General features: G+C 35.2%; 1 protein-coding gene across 3 annotated transcripts in view; it reads right to left on the bottom strand.

Annotated features, from left to right (window-relative positions):
* The window catches only part of TINAG (tubulointerstitial nephritis antigen), a 218,157-nt gene extending 209,729 nt beyond the window's left edge, over positions 1–8,428 (bottom strand). For 2 of the 3 annotated variants that reach the window (XM_001364593.5, XM_007484121.3), the window contains exon 1: positions 7,972–8,428. In XM_001364593.5, the coding sequence (XP_001364630.2) occupies positions 7,972–8,302 (331 nt within the window). In that variant the 5' untranslated portion in view covers positions 8,303–8,428. The remainder of the gene's footprint in view (positions 1–7,971) is intronic. The other variant, XM_007484122.2, reaches the window with a different exon arrangement.
* Between the last annotated feature and the right edge of the window lie 8,134 nt (positions 8,429–16,562).

The following is a 16,562-nucleotide window of genomic DNA, read 5'->3' as shown; positions in this document are numbered from 1 at the left end:
AGAGAAATTCTTTGTACTATAGCTGTGGTGGCAAATCTATAGCAGCTGTGCCACAGACAGCACACATAGACCTCTCCATGGGTACACCCAATGGCTGTTGAGGCAGGACAAAGTTCACCAGAGTTCCTTACTAGAAAATCAGAGGGAAGCTGGGTGAGACTGCTCCCCTCCCCATCTCCATAGGTGCCTCCCCTCTGTCTACCACCCCAATGGGAGTGCTTCTTCCCTTCCTCATTGGGGGTAAAATGGGAGGGGGAACAGCTAGTCTCTGGTAGGAATTGGCATGGCACTTTGTCTATTGGTAGAGTATGGCACTCCATCTCTAAAAGGTTTGCCATCACTGTACTATAGTCTTTTAAAATGTATATTATGTCCCCAGGAAGATAATTCCATAATTTAGAAAAACAAGATTATCACATGATTTAATCATGAACCACTCTTATTTTTAAAAAATCAATATGTTTTAACAAATAAGTAAACAAAGGAATTTAAGTAAGATGTTGATAGTTCTTTTTTAAAGAAAAATAAAAATCTAAGTAATGCTTAGGTAGGTATAACATTATTCTGTAAACAAGGCAGATTGCATTGCTTCTGGTTAAAATATAAAATATAAAATCATGTTAACTAGTTCATTTGAAGATGAAAATCAAAAAAGTGGTCAATAACCCTGTCCAAATAAATGAGCTAAATAGACTGAGGGCACATCAACTTAATATCTGGAAAGTGTCACTGCCCAATTGATCAAACATCCATGCCACCATTCATGGTGAGCTTTCTAATGTTCACAAGCTCAGTTTACTCCTCTCTTCCCAAATACATGTATTCTAAGAAGCATGATCTGTATAAGACAGAACAGATTTTCAGACATGTCCTTTGTATTAAATTAACACTTGGAGGATGATACTGTGATGAGAGGGCATGATTTATAAATCTTAGGTAATTCCTATAGTGCAGGTTCATAGTAGCCCAAACTGTTTCTATTCATAGACACAACTACTGATCATAATGGGCAGAAGCTTTCAAATCTTTTCATAATCTTTGAGGAATTACCTAAAATATGTTAAACAGATGTTTAAAAGTTTAGGAAGAATTTCCCATAATTATCCTATTTTGTGATCATCATCTGCCCTTTAGGTCACTCAGTCCTAAAGGATATTAATATTTTTATAGCCTCATGACCCTGAAAACATTTATTAAGTGCCTGTTTATTATATGGATGACTCTGTGCTAGTCACTGATCATACAAAGGCAAAAGTGAAACAGTTCTTGACCTGAGGGAGTTTTTCCCACTAAGCAATGATAATATGTGAATATAAAGCTATGTACCTTTTTAAAAACTGTTTTGCATGTAGAGATATTGCTGTTCATCCTAAATTTTTGAAGACCAATGGCATTATGAGCAAGGTGATGTCTTGACTTGTGCATTGAATACTATTTAAGTGAAACAGAGTTACATAAAGTCATGAACCTAACTCTCTTCCCAGTCATCCAAGTCCAGTGGCAAGACAAAATTCAAGATGACTGCTGATGATCTGAGATGCAGTAGAAGATCTTAGTGTCTTCAGTGTCTGACCAAGCTCTAAGTGCTTCACAGTGCCTCCTACTACCACTTTCTTTGTCTTTGTAATAAATTGTTCTCATCAACCCCTTCAAAATTTCACATGCTGGGTGTAGATATTCCCCTAATTCGCCAACATGTTTGAGGCTTATAAATGACTTTCAACCTGGTTTAGCCTATCGGCAGAGATGGTTTTACTGAGGTGTGGCTGCTGTGTATACTACAGCTTCTTGAAGCCATGGGTCAAAACTGGCCAATAGATGGACACCAAAGGAGAAAAGCAGTCCCAAAAAACAGGCTCAGAAAGTCTTTACACAGGAGGTACTAGTTTTCCCTGAACACTTTATACATGGTATATAGATAGTTAAATAATACATGTGTGTTTGTAGAGGTGTAGACATACTTAAATGTTAACTTTATAGTTATGTTTTACATATTTCAATATAAAAATGTTGTCTCTCCCATTAGAAAGTCAGTTAGTTGCCTATGCAATTATTAAATTATTTTTTTACTTGTGTTCCCAGTGTCTCATAAAATGTGAGGAACATAGTACTCATTTACTGATTAAAATATGATTACTATAAAATTATATATATATATATATATATATATATAAAGTAGATACAACCCATAGAAATAGTAATAGAAAAGGTCTCACACAAAGTAGATGCAGAGTCTTTAAACTTCCAAATGCATATCTTCTTATACTGTCTTATACATTTTAGGAATACAAGGGAAAATAATAGAAGGGAAGAAAAGGAAAGAGAGTGAAAAGGAGGGGATAGACAGGATAGGGACAGGAAGGAAGAAGAGATTAGAAACCACAATCCAGAGCTTCTTCCCAGCATGTCTTAGGTTCTCTGGAGGAGTAAGGATCTATAGTTTTCTTCATTTCTCTTCCTACCAAATGCATTTCATTAAGAGTTAAATGTCCAAGTATTGCTGTAACCTAATTATATTTTTAATTATATTCATTAGAAATGATTCCCACTCCAAAGGAGAAAAAAATGGTTTCCTATACTTCTTTCCACATCATTCTATGCTGCCTCATGAATTGTTCAAGTTATGTGACAGAGGCTGGCACTAAAGAAAAAGTGTCAGGCTGAAGAGTGTGTGAAACTGATCACCTTGATGGGGGAGGGGCCCCAAGAGAGTGGAATCTTGAGGAGAAGACTCTGGCTGGTAGAGGAGTTGCTCTCTCAGTCTTGAGAAGCCGAAGACAGAAGGCGGGAAAAACATTTCTCCTGAGGGTTACCTACTTTTCCTGCTGGTGACTGGAAATCTTTTCCCCCAACACTTCCCAATTGAAGGGTCCTTCCGAAGAGAAACCTGAGCAGACTTTACCTCAGCTCCTGTTGCCCAGGGTTGAGTTAACCAGTATTTCTCTCAGGGAGCTCAGGCTGTCAAGGCCTGAGTTCCCCCCAAACTCAAGGAGGGAGGAAAAGGATTTTAGATAGAGACAGGGACCCCTTTTCCCATTCTTTCCATATTAGTTATTCCTTTGTATTACCTTGATTGAGTTGGCATTAAAAAAAGTTATCTGTTCCCCAAGTTGAGTGTGAGTGAACAGATCAAGGGGAGACCATTTAGTCTTGAGTAGTGGAGGGGGGATAAGAGGGATAAGAGTGAATTTGGGAGAGCAGCTTTAGCTAAGGAGGGAAGACAGAAGGAGGAAATTCTTCAAACTCCCTCTCGTCTCTCTGAGCCAGAGGCTCTCCCCTTGATCTGTTCACTCACACTCAGCATGAGGAACAGATAATGTTTTTTAATGTCAACTCAATCAAGGTAATACAAAGGAAATTATCCATCTGTATTACAAATTTGAAGGTTTTTAACTGAGTAAATGTGTCACACCAATTGTGCATTTAGACAAAACCATCAATTCTTGTCAAGAAACTAAAAATATGATTATGGAACACTAAAGACAAATTCTACTTGTGTGACTTTTAAAAATATCACAATAATTCAATCAGACATTTAAAGGAAATATATTGAGCCCTAAGTGGTGTGGGAGAAGATGAGAAAGTAAACTTCCTCCTAAAGATCTGCTAGTCAACATGAGACTGTCATTGCTCCCAAATTTTATTTCTTTTCATACAATTTTATTTGCAGTTTTATATTTGACATTTGAAGTCATCCAAGTACTCAAGGCTACCATCAGGTATGAAAAAAAGATAACATTTACTAGTCTAGAGACAGAAGGTATAAAGACTTCACACAATTCTGTTCTTAAGACTATATTCATAGCATGCTTATTGGAAAAAAAAAAAGGTTTTTCAGGGTAGAGAAAATTGAATAAAATTGGTCAATCCCCAAAAGCTTGACAATATATATATTGTCAATATAAATTGACATATAAAACAATATAAATAAAATTCTAGTACCATAAAACCAATTAGGACACCTTGGGAAGAAATATGTATATGTATTAATACAAGCAACATACTATTGACTCTTTTGCTGAGAGTCAACTCTGTGCATGCTTTTAAAATGAAAGTACTGGGGCAGTTGGGTAGCTCCATGGATTGAGAGCCAGGCCTAGAGATGAGAGGTCCTAGGTTCAAATCTGGCCTCAGATACTTCCCATCATTGTGACCCTGGGCAAGTCACTTAACTTCCATTGCCTAGTCCTTACCACTCTTCTGCCTTGGAACCAATACACAGTATTGATTCCAAGATGGACGGTAAGGGTTTAAAAATAAATAAATTAAATTAAGTTAAAGTACTGAGCTATTTCCTTTATCAAAGTATAATTGTAGGTAAACATTTTCTTCATCATTATTATCCTCATCAACCAAGCAATGATAGCCCAATATAACAATTTTACATGAAATAAAATTATTCATTATGCCACTTCCCTAAAGATCAGAACAGAAAAGAAAACAGTTATGTAAGATCCAGATTACTGAGTTCAGTTGAAAATAAAGAGATTAAAAATTACTACTATCTTGTAGAATGCATAGATAATCTCACATGGAGTCATAGAGCCAGAGCAGGAAGGAACCCCAGCGGCCATGTAGTTCACCTTCCTCATTCTGTAGATAGATACTGAAGTTTGCAAAGGTAAGGTGATTTGTACAAGATAATATATTTGGAAAATGAAAACTGGGATACAAGTCCTGGTTGAATAGCAACCCAGATCCCTTTATATTAGACCAGTTCCTACAAATTCATTTTTTGAAGAGTTCATATATAAATCAGTCTTTCTTGAGCACTTGAGCCTTCAACATCTTTTTAAATATCAATATAAATAGAACTGAAAATAAAATAAAAAGCTAGCAAAAGGCATACTGAATATTGTACTCTAAAATGGTTCAAAAATTTTAGCATGGAATATAATCCAATGCCTATTAGAATATAAACTAATTGAACAGCCCCAACTTTTAAACACTTGTGAGTAGAACAAGATAGACAGGTGACAAAATAGATCCACCAGTGACTGATCCATCCCCAAGTGTGGCTGCAGAACTCTAGTAATCATCAGACTATTTGGTCTGGGCTAGTTGGAGTGGTTCCTGAAAAAAGAGAATCATTTGTCCAATTCCTTGTCTTTTTCCATCACAAGAAAATAGAAATTCTTCTGTTCCACAGGCACCACAATTTTATCTGAGAGCTAAAGGAGAGTGGGTTTTTTTAAAGAATATATTATACAAATATTATCTCTATAATTTTATCTAATGGAGCACCACATTTGATGGTGATGTTCATCAAGCTGTCATTCTCTACTTTCGTAGCTCATGATGCAATGAGGCTAACACTGGCACCACACACTCCCATTAGTTTCAGAGAGAACAATAAGAAGAGGAGCTACCATCTTCTTAGCATAACTTTTATTCTCTTGTGATGGTTCAAGACATGGAACAATTGACTGAATTGGACCTGTGATTTCATTGGCATTGGGAACTCATAAATAAGGAGTTTCCTTTTTAGTAATATAGATAACCTCTGATACTTCTAAAAGAGTTTTCTGATTCACCCAAATGTTTACATATGACATACTCAGAAGCATACAGCTACTATGGAGCACAGTCAGGACTTGAATTCAGACTTTCCTTACTCAGAGATCTGTTTTCTATCAACTGGGCTATTAGGTTTCTCATTAGAATAGGAATATAGAGAAAAACCTCATTGAAATATGAAATAAATATAAATTATATATATTAAGTCATATATAACATTAAATATAAATTAAATTATATATAAATTATATATATTAAGTCATATATAACATTAAATATAAATTAAATTATATATAAATTATAACATAAAATCAAAACTGAATATATTATTTTTATTTATTAATTATTATTTTATTCATTATTATATTCATTACCATCATTAATATATTCAATATTATAATGGCTAATCTTGGTCCTAAAGAAGAAAAAAAAAACTGCGCCTCCAGGGATGAGGAAATCATAAGATCATAGATTTTGAAGTAAGTAGGACCTTAGAAACCCTTTTGGGCCAATTCTATTTTGCATGATAGGAAACTGAGGCCAAGTGGAATTAAGTGTTTTGCTTAAGGTCACATAGTTGTTAAGCCTCAGGGCTGGATATTGAACCCATGTCATTCTGCCATCAAGAATAGCATGCCATCCATTATACCACAAAGATTTCCGGGACACAATATTGTTGATATTGTCATACTTAGTTGGTGTATTCATTTTCGTGAATTGTTTTTTTTTCCCCTCTTTCTTGGTATAAGGCAGAGAAGGCAGAAAGATATATTTCAAAATGAAGGTGATGAAAAAGAATAATTTTAAAATTAAAACATAGTCTCTACCAATAGGTGTCACCATTCTGCTCTGAGCTAAGATAACTCCTTCCAAAATAGAACAGACAAACTGAAAGTGTCCTTATCCTGCATCTATAGACACCAGTGTGTAAGGATATTTACGTATGACCATCAAAACTGCTTCAAGTTCCACTGATTTAAGTAAATGAAACAAATTCTAACAATAGTCTTCGGATTTGGATTTTTAACAGGCAAATACCCTACAGGTCATCTCCTTCCAATCCTTCCTCTTATTGATGAGGTACTTGAGACCCCAACATGTGAAGCAATTTGTCTAAGTTCATATGGCTTTTTCAGGAGCATAATTGAGATTGGAACTAAGGTCCTCTGTGACTATAGAACTACTGTTTCATCTAGTTGGACTCTAACCAGAATTTTTCACCATATAGGAAAAGATGTCATGTTTCACATTTTACAACTCTTTAGAAGTACTGGACATGCAAGGGTTGGATAGGGAGAGCAAGACGATCCCTGGAATATAGAAGCATAGAATTTAAGCTTTCACAGAATTTAGAAACCACCCAGTCCTACCCTTCATTCATTCATTCAGTCTCACAAAGTTAAATGACTCATCTAAGGACACTCAGATTGTTAGATGGCTAAATAAATTTATTTCAAGAAAAATTTCATTTTTACTACCAAGATTTACACAAGACTCCTATTCATATCAAAGTTTATATACACATGACCCAAAATGACCAATTAAATGATTTTTAAAAACTTAATTACACTAGACTTTTTGTGATTCCCTTCATTGCACTAGCATCATTGGAGACACAGAAGGTTCTGTGTAAAAAGCATTGACTCTTTAGTCAGAGGACCTGGATTCAAATCATACTCGGATACTTAATATTTATATAATCTTTAGAGAATCACTTAACCTCCTTGGAATTCAGCTTCCTCTATAATGAAACGAGAGTGGGATTTGACCATTGAGATCCCTCAGAGCTCAAAATCTATGATCCTATGCAAGAAATATCAGAAAATGGAAGCAGAAAAGTTGTCAAAACACATTTATCAATTGAATATGCTTTCAAAATCATTTAATTTTAACACTTCCAGTGCTTTTAGACCAGAAAAAAATGTAATGTACTTAGGAGGAATTCCAATTCAGACTGGCTTATTTAAAGACAAATTTCAATAATAAAAGAATCGGACTAGATTTGTTCATTGATTGGTTTTCATTTTTTTTTAATTTACCTTTATCTTGCTTCTTTTATTTTTCTTTCTTTCAATTTATGTATTTAACCAGATACATGATTTCTTCTATTTAGGAAAACTTCCTTGTGGAAAGGCTTTCTCTAGAGGTGCATAAGAGTAATGCCTCTACAAGTATATTATTTGAGTCACTTGGAGCAAGAAAAGGTTAAGTTACTTGCCTATGGTCACATAACTAGGTGTCAGAGAAAGGCAAGGCATGCACCCAAATCTTCCTGATTCTGAGACTTTCCATCTTCCAATCCCCTTTTCCCACAACAGACTCTTCAGACATCCATACCTTAAGGAGTCTTGGCATTTGCCAACCATTCTATGTGTAGTAATTTCAGGTCTTCTGAGCTTTTTCATCTGCCCTAAAGTTAAACCCTTCTTTACGTGAGGCTTTCCCAGTGCCTACCTTTTTGATACTGATTGTTTCCTTGGCAAAAGGACTTGTAATCAGGACAGCAATCAGAATTTTCCCTTTCACAGAATTTATCACAGTAACACATGGCATTTGCCTCATAGAAATGAATTATGCAGTCATCATTTCTGTCTTCACAACAACCACGAGTCCTACAGTAATGCCCCTTGTAAAGAGCTCTTTTAAATCTTGTCCTTTCCAAATCGGTGTGGTTCCAAGTTGAATAAGCTTCTAGTGTCATACCTCTCCGAGAGACAAATTGCTTTTCCATCCAAATTTCTGTCACGAGGTAAGAGAAAATTAATAATTTGTACCAGGTCCACATCCTCTGGTCACCAGATCACTTCTCCCACCTTCTGTTATAGTGACAAGGTAATCTAATATCTGTCACAGAGGTGATCCTATTGATAATTCCTTAGATTCGTTGGAATATCCTGGTGGTGACTGGCAATGTGTCTCACTGAGAAACTACACACTGGACTCTTACTTGAACTGAATAAACATCACGTGGTTAAATATTAATCACAAGTTTCAGTGTTTAGCCAAGTTAAAAGTAAGTGTTTAAAACAGACGATTATCATTCCTCAAGAGTTAAAAGCTTTCTGATATTTTATGGTACTTTAAAATTCTTCTTTGCCATTATGGGGGGGGGATACATTTTTTTGAATAGCCATATGAAATATAGTTTGGTCCCCCATCTTGGATCTTAAAGCAGAACACACATGGCTCAGATGATTACTTAGGGGGTCATTTAAAATGCTAAGACTCCATTTATTCACTCCTTCTACTTGCCTGGCAACTAAAATCCAGACTCTCATGAGATTGCCTCCAAAGATCCGTCATATCAATAAACAGTTGATCTAAATCATGCCTGGTCACACACTGAATTCATTTCCCATCTGTACCAAATTTACCTATCAAAACCGTTTTTGAGAGGCTTAGTAGAACTTAATGTAGCTGGAAATCTCATGAGGGGGATCTTAGTTCTTCCAAATTACACCCATGCTTGGCACTGATTTGAGAATCTGCAGTATATTCAGCCTACCATATGGCAAAGGAAAGACAATTCTCCTTTGCCATTGAAAAAAGCAGAACGTGCCAAGAAGTTTAGGGAGGAAATTTTGAAGGTCAAAAATGCTTCTCCATCATTTGATACTAACCATGTGTTTTTTTCCATCACATAATAAGTTGAGAGACAGCTTCAGGTAGAGGGGAAGAAGCCAGTCTTAGAGTTGGGAAAACCTGAGTTCAAGTCCTGTTTCAGACACAGACTGGCTGGTATATCCTACATGAGCCATTTAACCTTTCAATAGCCCAAGAACATTTCTAAGACTTTTAAGTTTCATCTGATTTGCCTGTCTATAGTGATAATGATAATAACAACAAAAATAGCATTGATATAGTGTCTTAAGGCAGCTAAGTGAATTGTCTTAAAGTCAGGATGATTCATCTTTTAGAGTTCAAAGCTGGCCTCAGACACTTGCTAGTTGTGTTACCCTTGGCAAGTCCTGTCTATCTCAGTTTCTTCATATATAAAAAGAGCTGGAGAAGGAAATGACAAATCACTCCAGTATCTCTTTCAAGAAAACCTGAAATGGGTTCAGGAAGAGTCTGAAATGATTGAAACTATTCAATGGCAATAATGAGAGCCTTAAGATTTGTAAAAAAGCTTTACAAATATTATCTCATTTCATCCTTGCAAGAATCTTGTGAGGGAGGTGCTATTATAATTCCCATTTTACAGATTAGGAAATTTAGGCAGACAGATTAAATGACTTCTCTTGGGTCACACAGCTAGAAAGCATGAAGTTGGATTTCAACGTTCTAACTTGACATCCAGTACTCTAGTTATTGTGCCATCTAGGGAGTTTCCTGCCTGGCAGTTCTCTACACAGATAAAATAATAAGACCAGCATTGTGTGGTAATGGATAGATTTTGGACTTGAAGTCAGGGAGAGACAGGTCCAAATCTTCCCTTATATACTTACTGAGTACACTACAGCTCTGGACAGTTCACTGTGTTTCCCTGGCATTCCTTTTCCTCATCTGTAAAATGATGGTAGAAGACTATAATTTCTAAGAACCTTCCAACTTGAAATCTATGATCATTTAACATAATTTCAGTAGATACACATTTATTAATTATCTTCTATATGCCAGGCACCGGGCTAAGCACTGGGCTATGAACACACACACACACACACACACACACACACACACACACACATTTATTAACTACTCTCTTTGGATTCAGACTAGGTAATGAATGTGTAATAACCACAGTATATCATATAAATGGTTAGGTTAGATCTGAAAATTCACTCTCTAATAGTCTAAAAATAGCTAATAGTCTAAAAATCAATGTAGAAATCATTTTTATTAATTAAATGTTTTGCAGTGAGAGGGCTATTAAAAACTTCAGTGTTAGATGAAGGATATTTGAACATCACAAATAATTCTCTAATTTTTTGTTGTAATTCTGATTCTGATTTCTATTTTTTTAAGAAAAACTAAAGAAAGATTATAAATCTAGTCCAGTGGTAGAAGTTCCTGCAATTTCATGAGTATATAGAGTTCCCTAGTGAGCATATTCCCTCTACCAAAACAGATCAGCCCTTGCTCTGCAATTTTATAGACCTAGAGAATTTTCTGGGGCACTTAGAGATTAAATGGCTTTCTCTAGGGTCACACATGGAACAGAGGCTGTGTCAAAGGTAAGACTGGAAGGGAGACCTTCCTAACTCTGGCTGGTCCATTATACTCTACTGCCTCCCTTTATAGAATAGAATAGAATACATTTAAAAAGTTGTTTAGAAGAGAATACCTAAATGGAGAATATCATTATTCCTTTTGACACGCAGAAATTCTAGGCAGGGAACTGTGGCCACTCCCTATCCCCACTGGTAAATAATGGTGCCAGAAATCTCACTTGGGGATTTCTTGGGGGTGGGGAGCAGTTAGGAATCTCCAAAGCCTTTAAGTTACCTATGTCATTCTTTAAGGGTTTAAGGACTAGTGTAAGAATTTCCTTTAGCCTCTTCAAATCACATCACTAACTTAAGTACTAGCTGAGAGCAAGATCTAGCAGAAACAAACAATAGGAGCCAGCCAAAACAAACTTCACTCCCTTTACAATTTTTTCTCCTGAGCCTCAATTAAGGAAATGGTGACTGATTCTCCACCTGTCATCAAAAACTAAAGGAAGAAAAATGGGTAAATGATATAGACAAAAGCAGATCTTACTGACACTCCAGATCAATAAGAGCAGAAAGCATTGCTGAAGGAAAATTAAAAATCTTTAAAACCTTGGGAGGGATTTATAGGTAGGATACATTCTTGTATGTCAAGAGTGGTATTAGTGTGACATTGCCTTAAAAGACAGGACTACTTTGTGATCTGCTAATTTCCCTTCCAACCTGATGGCTCTATGGCAAATGAGATCCAGGGCTAAGTTCTAGAACTCCTCTCTCATCTAGTTTTTGTGGTGTCTCAGGCTAAGCTGAAATTCCACATGTATCTCAAAGGTTAATTGTTAATGTGGATTTGGTCTATAATTATTCAATGCTTAAAAAAACAATTAAAACTTTAACAGACCTTTGGAGTGGAACAGCTGATCCTATAGTAGCTCCCCAAGCAAGAGTAATTTGGTATACTTGGCCCAGGTCTTGTTTGTTTGTTTTTCCTACACAATATTGCTGAGAGACCTAGACATGGATTCAAATTAAACTGATTCCAGTTCTGAAATTCTCTTGTTGGGTTTCAAAAATCATTCTTTTGCTACTTTTCAATCACACAATAATTACACAAAGTATAGTGATTGTACAGTGTGCATATGTGAATTAATACAAGCTAGAAGGAAGGATGAGAAGTCAACTCAAAAAAAAGTGAATGGCAATGACAGAACAGCAGAACATACATATGGAGTCCCCAGAATATTCACTTACCTGGAAAGGAAGAAGGGGAAAGAATTAAAGACATAAACCTGATGCTTACCCATTTACCTCAATTCTCCTCTCTCAAGGCTTCTGGGAATGCCCTGTTTAGTGAGGTCTATCATCTTCTGACTTTATGTACTCCCATAAATTAAATGAGAGAATGGGAGCAATTAGAGAATAACACTTCAGAGTAGAAAGGATGAAAATTTAAAAGAGTAAATGAAAGAAGTAAAAAAGAAAAAAAGAAACAAATTTGTCCTTTTATATGTGTATTTAGATAAATAACTATATATGAAATATGTAAATGTATGTATCACATCTCTATGTATACATGTGTTATTATATTATACATAAATATATAATATCTACATGTACATATAAAATCCATGAATATTAGATATTGGATATATATACATATATAAAATCCATGGATTTTGGAGGGGAGGGACAGATAGAAAATTAAGGATGAAGCCAAACATTTTTGAAAAAGAGGAAAATGAAAAAGACTACAAAATAAAGAGAGGATTGAAGTACAGTGGCAAGGCATAAGAGAAAAAATAGTAAATATGAGGAATTAACAGATAAAGAAAGAAAATACCCAAGGAATACTCAATCTTTCATACAGACTCACATAATTTTTTGTTAGTCTTTCAGTTATGTCCAATTCTTCATGACCACATTTGGTCATGTTGTTTTCTTGGCAAAAATACTGGAGTGCTCTAGTTTGTCATTTAAGGGATGAGGAAATTGAGGCATACAAAATCAAATGACTTGCCCAGGGTCACAAAGCTTGTGTCTGAGGTAAGGTTTGTTAAATGTTTGTTGGATTGAATATACTTCTTTTGAACATGAAATAAGAAATATAGCCATCTGGGAAGTTGTGAGCAGGTGCTAGAAGGTAAAATCAAACTTAGAATGATTATCTCAAACTATTATTTGGACTATCTATTGTCAGAGGTCAGTTTTTGTTTGTTTGTTTGTTTAGGTCCAGCTCTCTGCCTCTCAAGTAACAACCTGGCTCTCTCTCCTTACTTGGTCTTACTCCTTTGTAGGAAGCATATTTTGTCTCATTAGCCTAGAGTTTGGCCTTTTAGATCTTGGTTCCATATCTCATCACATTTAGGAAATCTCTTCTCCCTTCCTTTACTACATTGAATTAGGGATGTGAATTTCAGCTTTTGCCCTTCTTTGGAGAAGGGACAAAGCATTTATCTAATGTCTATTCTAAGTAATGTGATAAGTACTTTACAAATATTATATAATTTTATATAAATCACTGAAAAATTATAGCATTGTTAGGTTATAAATATTATATATGTATATATATATATATATATATATGGCAGACAGACATGAATTTCAGAAAAGCAGCTGAGTTTTACACACTTTTACCAGTAAGATTCACTTTCTCTGGTTCCAGGCTCAAGATTTAAAGGAATATATTTCAGATACTTAACTCAAATCTCCCAATAGCCAATGACATGAATAGGAATGAATAAGCCATTCACAGAGCCAGAATTGCTAAGGGTTGGTATTTTCCAACTTAATATCCTGCCCACCCATCAATTTGTGACATTGCTCTCATAGGAAGTTCTACTGAATACAGGATCCCTGATGACTCCTCCTTGCTTGCTCATCATTATGGAATGAAAGAGCTAGACTCAAAAGTAGGTTCCAGGCAGGGAGAGAGGGCCTAACAAAACCCTTCATAACTCTGTCTTTCCCTTGAAAAATACTAAGCAGTTAGCTAAATGTCCCATTGATAGGAACTAAGAGTCAAGTCTGAGAATGAATAGTCACACTCCCTGCTACAGAGAATAGGAAACTTTGGGGGAGAATTTTGGGGCTAATATGTAGTCAGTGTGGAAGAATATCAGTCCTGGTAAATCAGAGAAAAAATGAAGTCAGGAAATAAAGAACTAAATATGAATTTTTCAATGGGAAAAATGAGGTGAGTAGAAGAAAGAATAACCTAATGACATGACATTTAATATGGCTCATGGGGTAAATGTGACATAGTTATATGAGTCTTTGAGAGATAATATAGAGTATTAAGCAATTCAGACTCCCCAAAATAAATCATCAAGAAGATAACAGTGGATATGCTGAATTATGTTCTAATGAGTTCATTTCAAGGCACAGATATAACATCTACATTGTATCATCCTACTCATAGGCACTCTTCTTATCTCTAAGAAATACTGTTTGGAAAATTTGGGGAGTTTCACCTGGTTTAGTTGGCCTCTCATTCATCATGAGCAATGGTATATGGATAAATGTTTAACATCAAGATCTCTGGAAAAATATATGCACAGCATACTTCAGTTGAATCTGCCTTATTAACATTTTTCTTCATCATTATCTTGAGCCTAGAAAAACCAACAAAGTAAATTAAAACATGACTTGTAGGATTTGCCAGTTTCTTAAAAATTTAAACTTTAGCTCTCTAGATCCAGTATGAGTTGATGCCAGCATATTCCTGAACCTCTATGCAAAAGATATAGGATGACATAAATATGATTTATTATATTTTGAGAGTGAAAAAATAATATTCAAAATACCTTTAACATGATTGAATGATAGGTCAAAACAAAGGATAAAACAGGTAGATGATAGATAGATAGATGCAGATAGATAGAAAAATGGATAAAGTATTAAGTATTTACTATTTTCCAAGAACTGTGTTTATTACTGGAGACAAATAAAAATAAGTAAGATAGTTTCTGCTTATATGAAGAAACTTTTATTATTATGGGGAAGACAATACATAAAGGTGAGCCGGAAAGCTGAGGGATATGGTTGAAGGAGAAAGATATGTACACATGGACAAGTTTGTTGACAAGGAGGAAGAGAAGTCCAAAGAGTAGAGTAACCTGGGAAGTGAAGCATAACTGGGCCCCTTCTGAAGAGAATGGCATTGACAGCAGGTCAGTAAAACAGGTCAGTAAAAAGACTCTGGAGTCTGCAGTCAGCGGATCTGGTTTCAAACTCCACATCAGAAACTACCTGTATAACTTTAGAAGTCATATGACCTCCATGGCCTTCAGATTCACCACCTCTAAAATGTAAGGGATAGATCCCTTCCAGTCATTTAGCTATGAACCATGAATAACATGTCCAATTTCTATCTCTTGCCATCTTTGCATTATGATGTACATGAAGTATATCATCAGAGGTGTTTTAGAGAAAAAAAATCACCTACCAGTTAGCCCTGATACATTTATCATGTTAGGATACATCTCAATCATTCTTAAGGTATGAACAAGTTCAGAGTTACCTAACTAGGGATGATAGGAAATATGTTCCTATTGGTCAAGTGATTTGGTAATGCTCTCTGGCACATTTATAAAATCAAAGAACTAGTTGTTATTAGAGATTCCGAGTGGGTGTTGAGACAGGGAAGGGTATTCCAATCAGTCCTCAGAGAAGGAATCACTTACATACATATGTGTTATGTATTTATTTACATACACATTACAATATGATTTTTCAGCTGATTAGAATTTTGAATAAGCCAATGGTACAATATGGCTGCTAAAAGAATATTGGGTTATAATAGTCTTTATTAATAGAATCATAGTGCTTATATGAAAGGAATTGTATTCTCATTCTACTAGAGTAACAGTATCTTCAATATGGGGGCACAGGAAAGAGAAGGAAATAATGGAGAGATGAGTGAAAGTTAGATAATGAATGACCAAAAAGAAAGCAAGTAGATCACATGGAAAGAAGAGATGAGTCAATTCATAGTCTTATTGACAATGTGTTAGTACGTCTATTTCCTACAGCCTCCCCAACAGGTACATTTCTACCTTTTGTCATTTTTTGCCATTATGATGTACATGAGGTATATAATCAGAGATGTTCTGATATGTATTTCTCTTATTATTAGTGATTTGGAATAATTTTTCATATAACTATTTCAATCCTTCCTCTGAAAATTATCTGTTCATATACAGTACTTATCCACTTGCAAAAGAAGTCTCACTCTTTGTTGCTATTGTTGTTATTCAACTGCATTCATTTTTTTCTTATACATACATGGACCAAATCTACTTGCCAAAAAATAATGGGAGTGATGGAAACAAAGGGAAGTGATGAAAGATAATGAGCAGTTGTCATGATAATAGGATGTTTGTTTTATTAATATTAAGCTTCAAGCCAGTTTTTATACTCTTTTTTAATCTTCGGCAAAGGCTTCTTAATTTTTCTTCACTATTGAAATTTCTTCTGGTAACACTAATTCTAGGTTTTTATTCATCCAGTCTGGCTTTTCACACATAACTTAAAGGAAGGTGGCAATATATAGCCTTGCCATGGTCCTCTTCAATTTCAAACCAATCACTTGTTCCATGTTTGGCTCTAACTATTGCTTCTTAAACCAAATACAGTTTCCTCAGGACAGTGGTAAAATGATTTACTTCTCCCATCTCTTTGAAGACTTACTATATATTGTTGAGATCCACACACTCAAAGAATTTAGTGTAATAAATTAAGTAGGTGTTTTTTGATTTTTTTTTTTCTGGAGCTCCCTTGCTTTTTCCATAATCCAGTGAATGTTTACAACTTGATCTCTAATTCTTTTTTCTCTTCAAAACCAAGTTGGAACTTGTGGTAATTGTATATTCACATAACATTAAAGTCTAGATT

The sequence above is a fragment of the Monodelphis domestica genome, chromosome 2 (genome assembly GCF_027887165.1).
Source record: "Monodelphis domestica isolate mMonDom1 chromosome 2, mMonDom1.pri, whole genome shotgun sequence".
Taxonomy (NCBI): Eukaryota; Metazoa; Chordata; class Mammalia; order Didelphimorphia; family Didelphidae; genus Monodelphis; species Monodelphis domestica.
The sequence above is the reverse complement of the archived record's forward strand: the minus strand, read 5'-3'. Positions and strand labels throughout refer to the sequence as shown.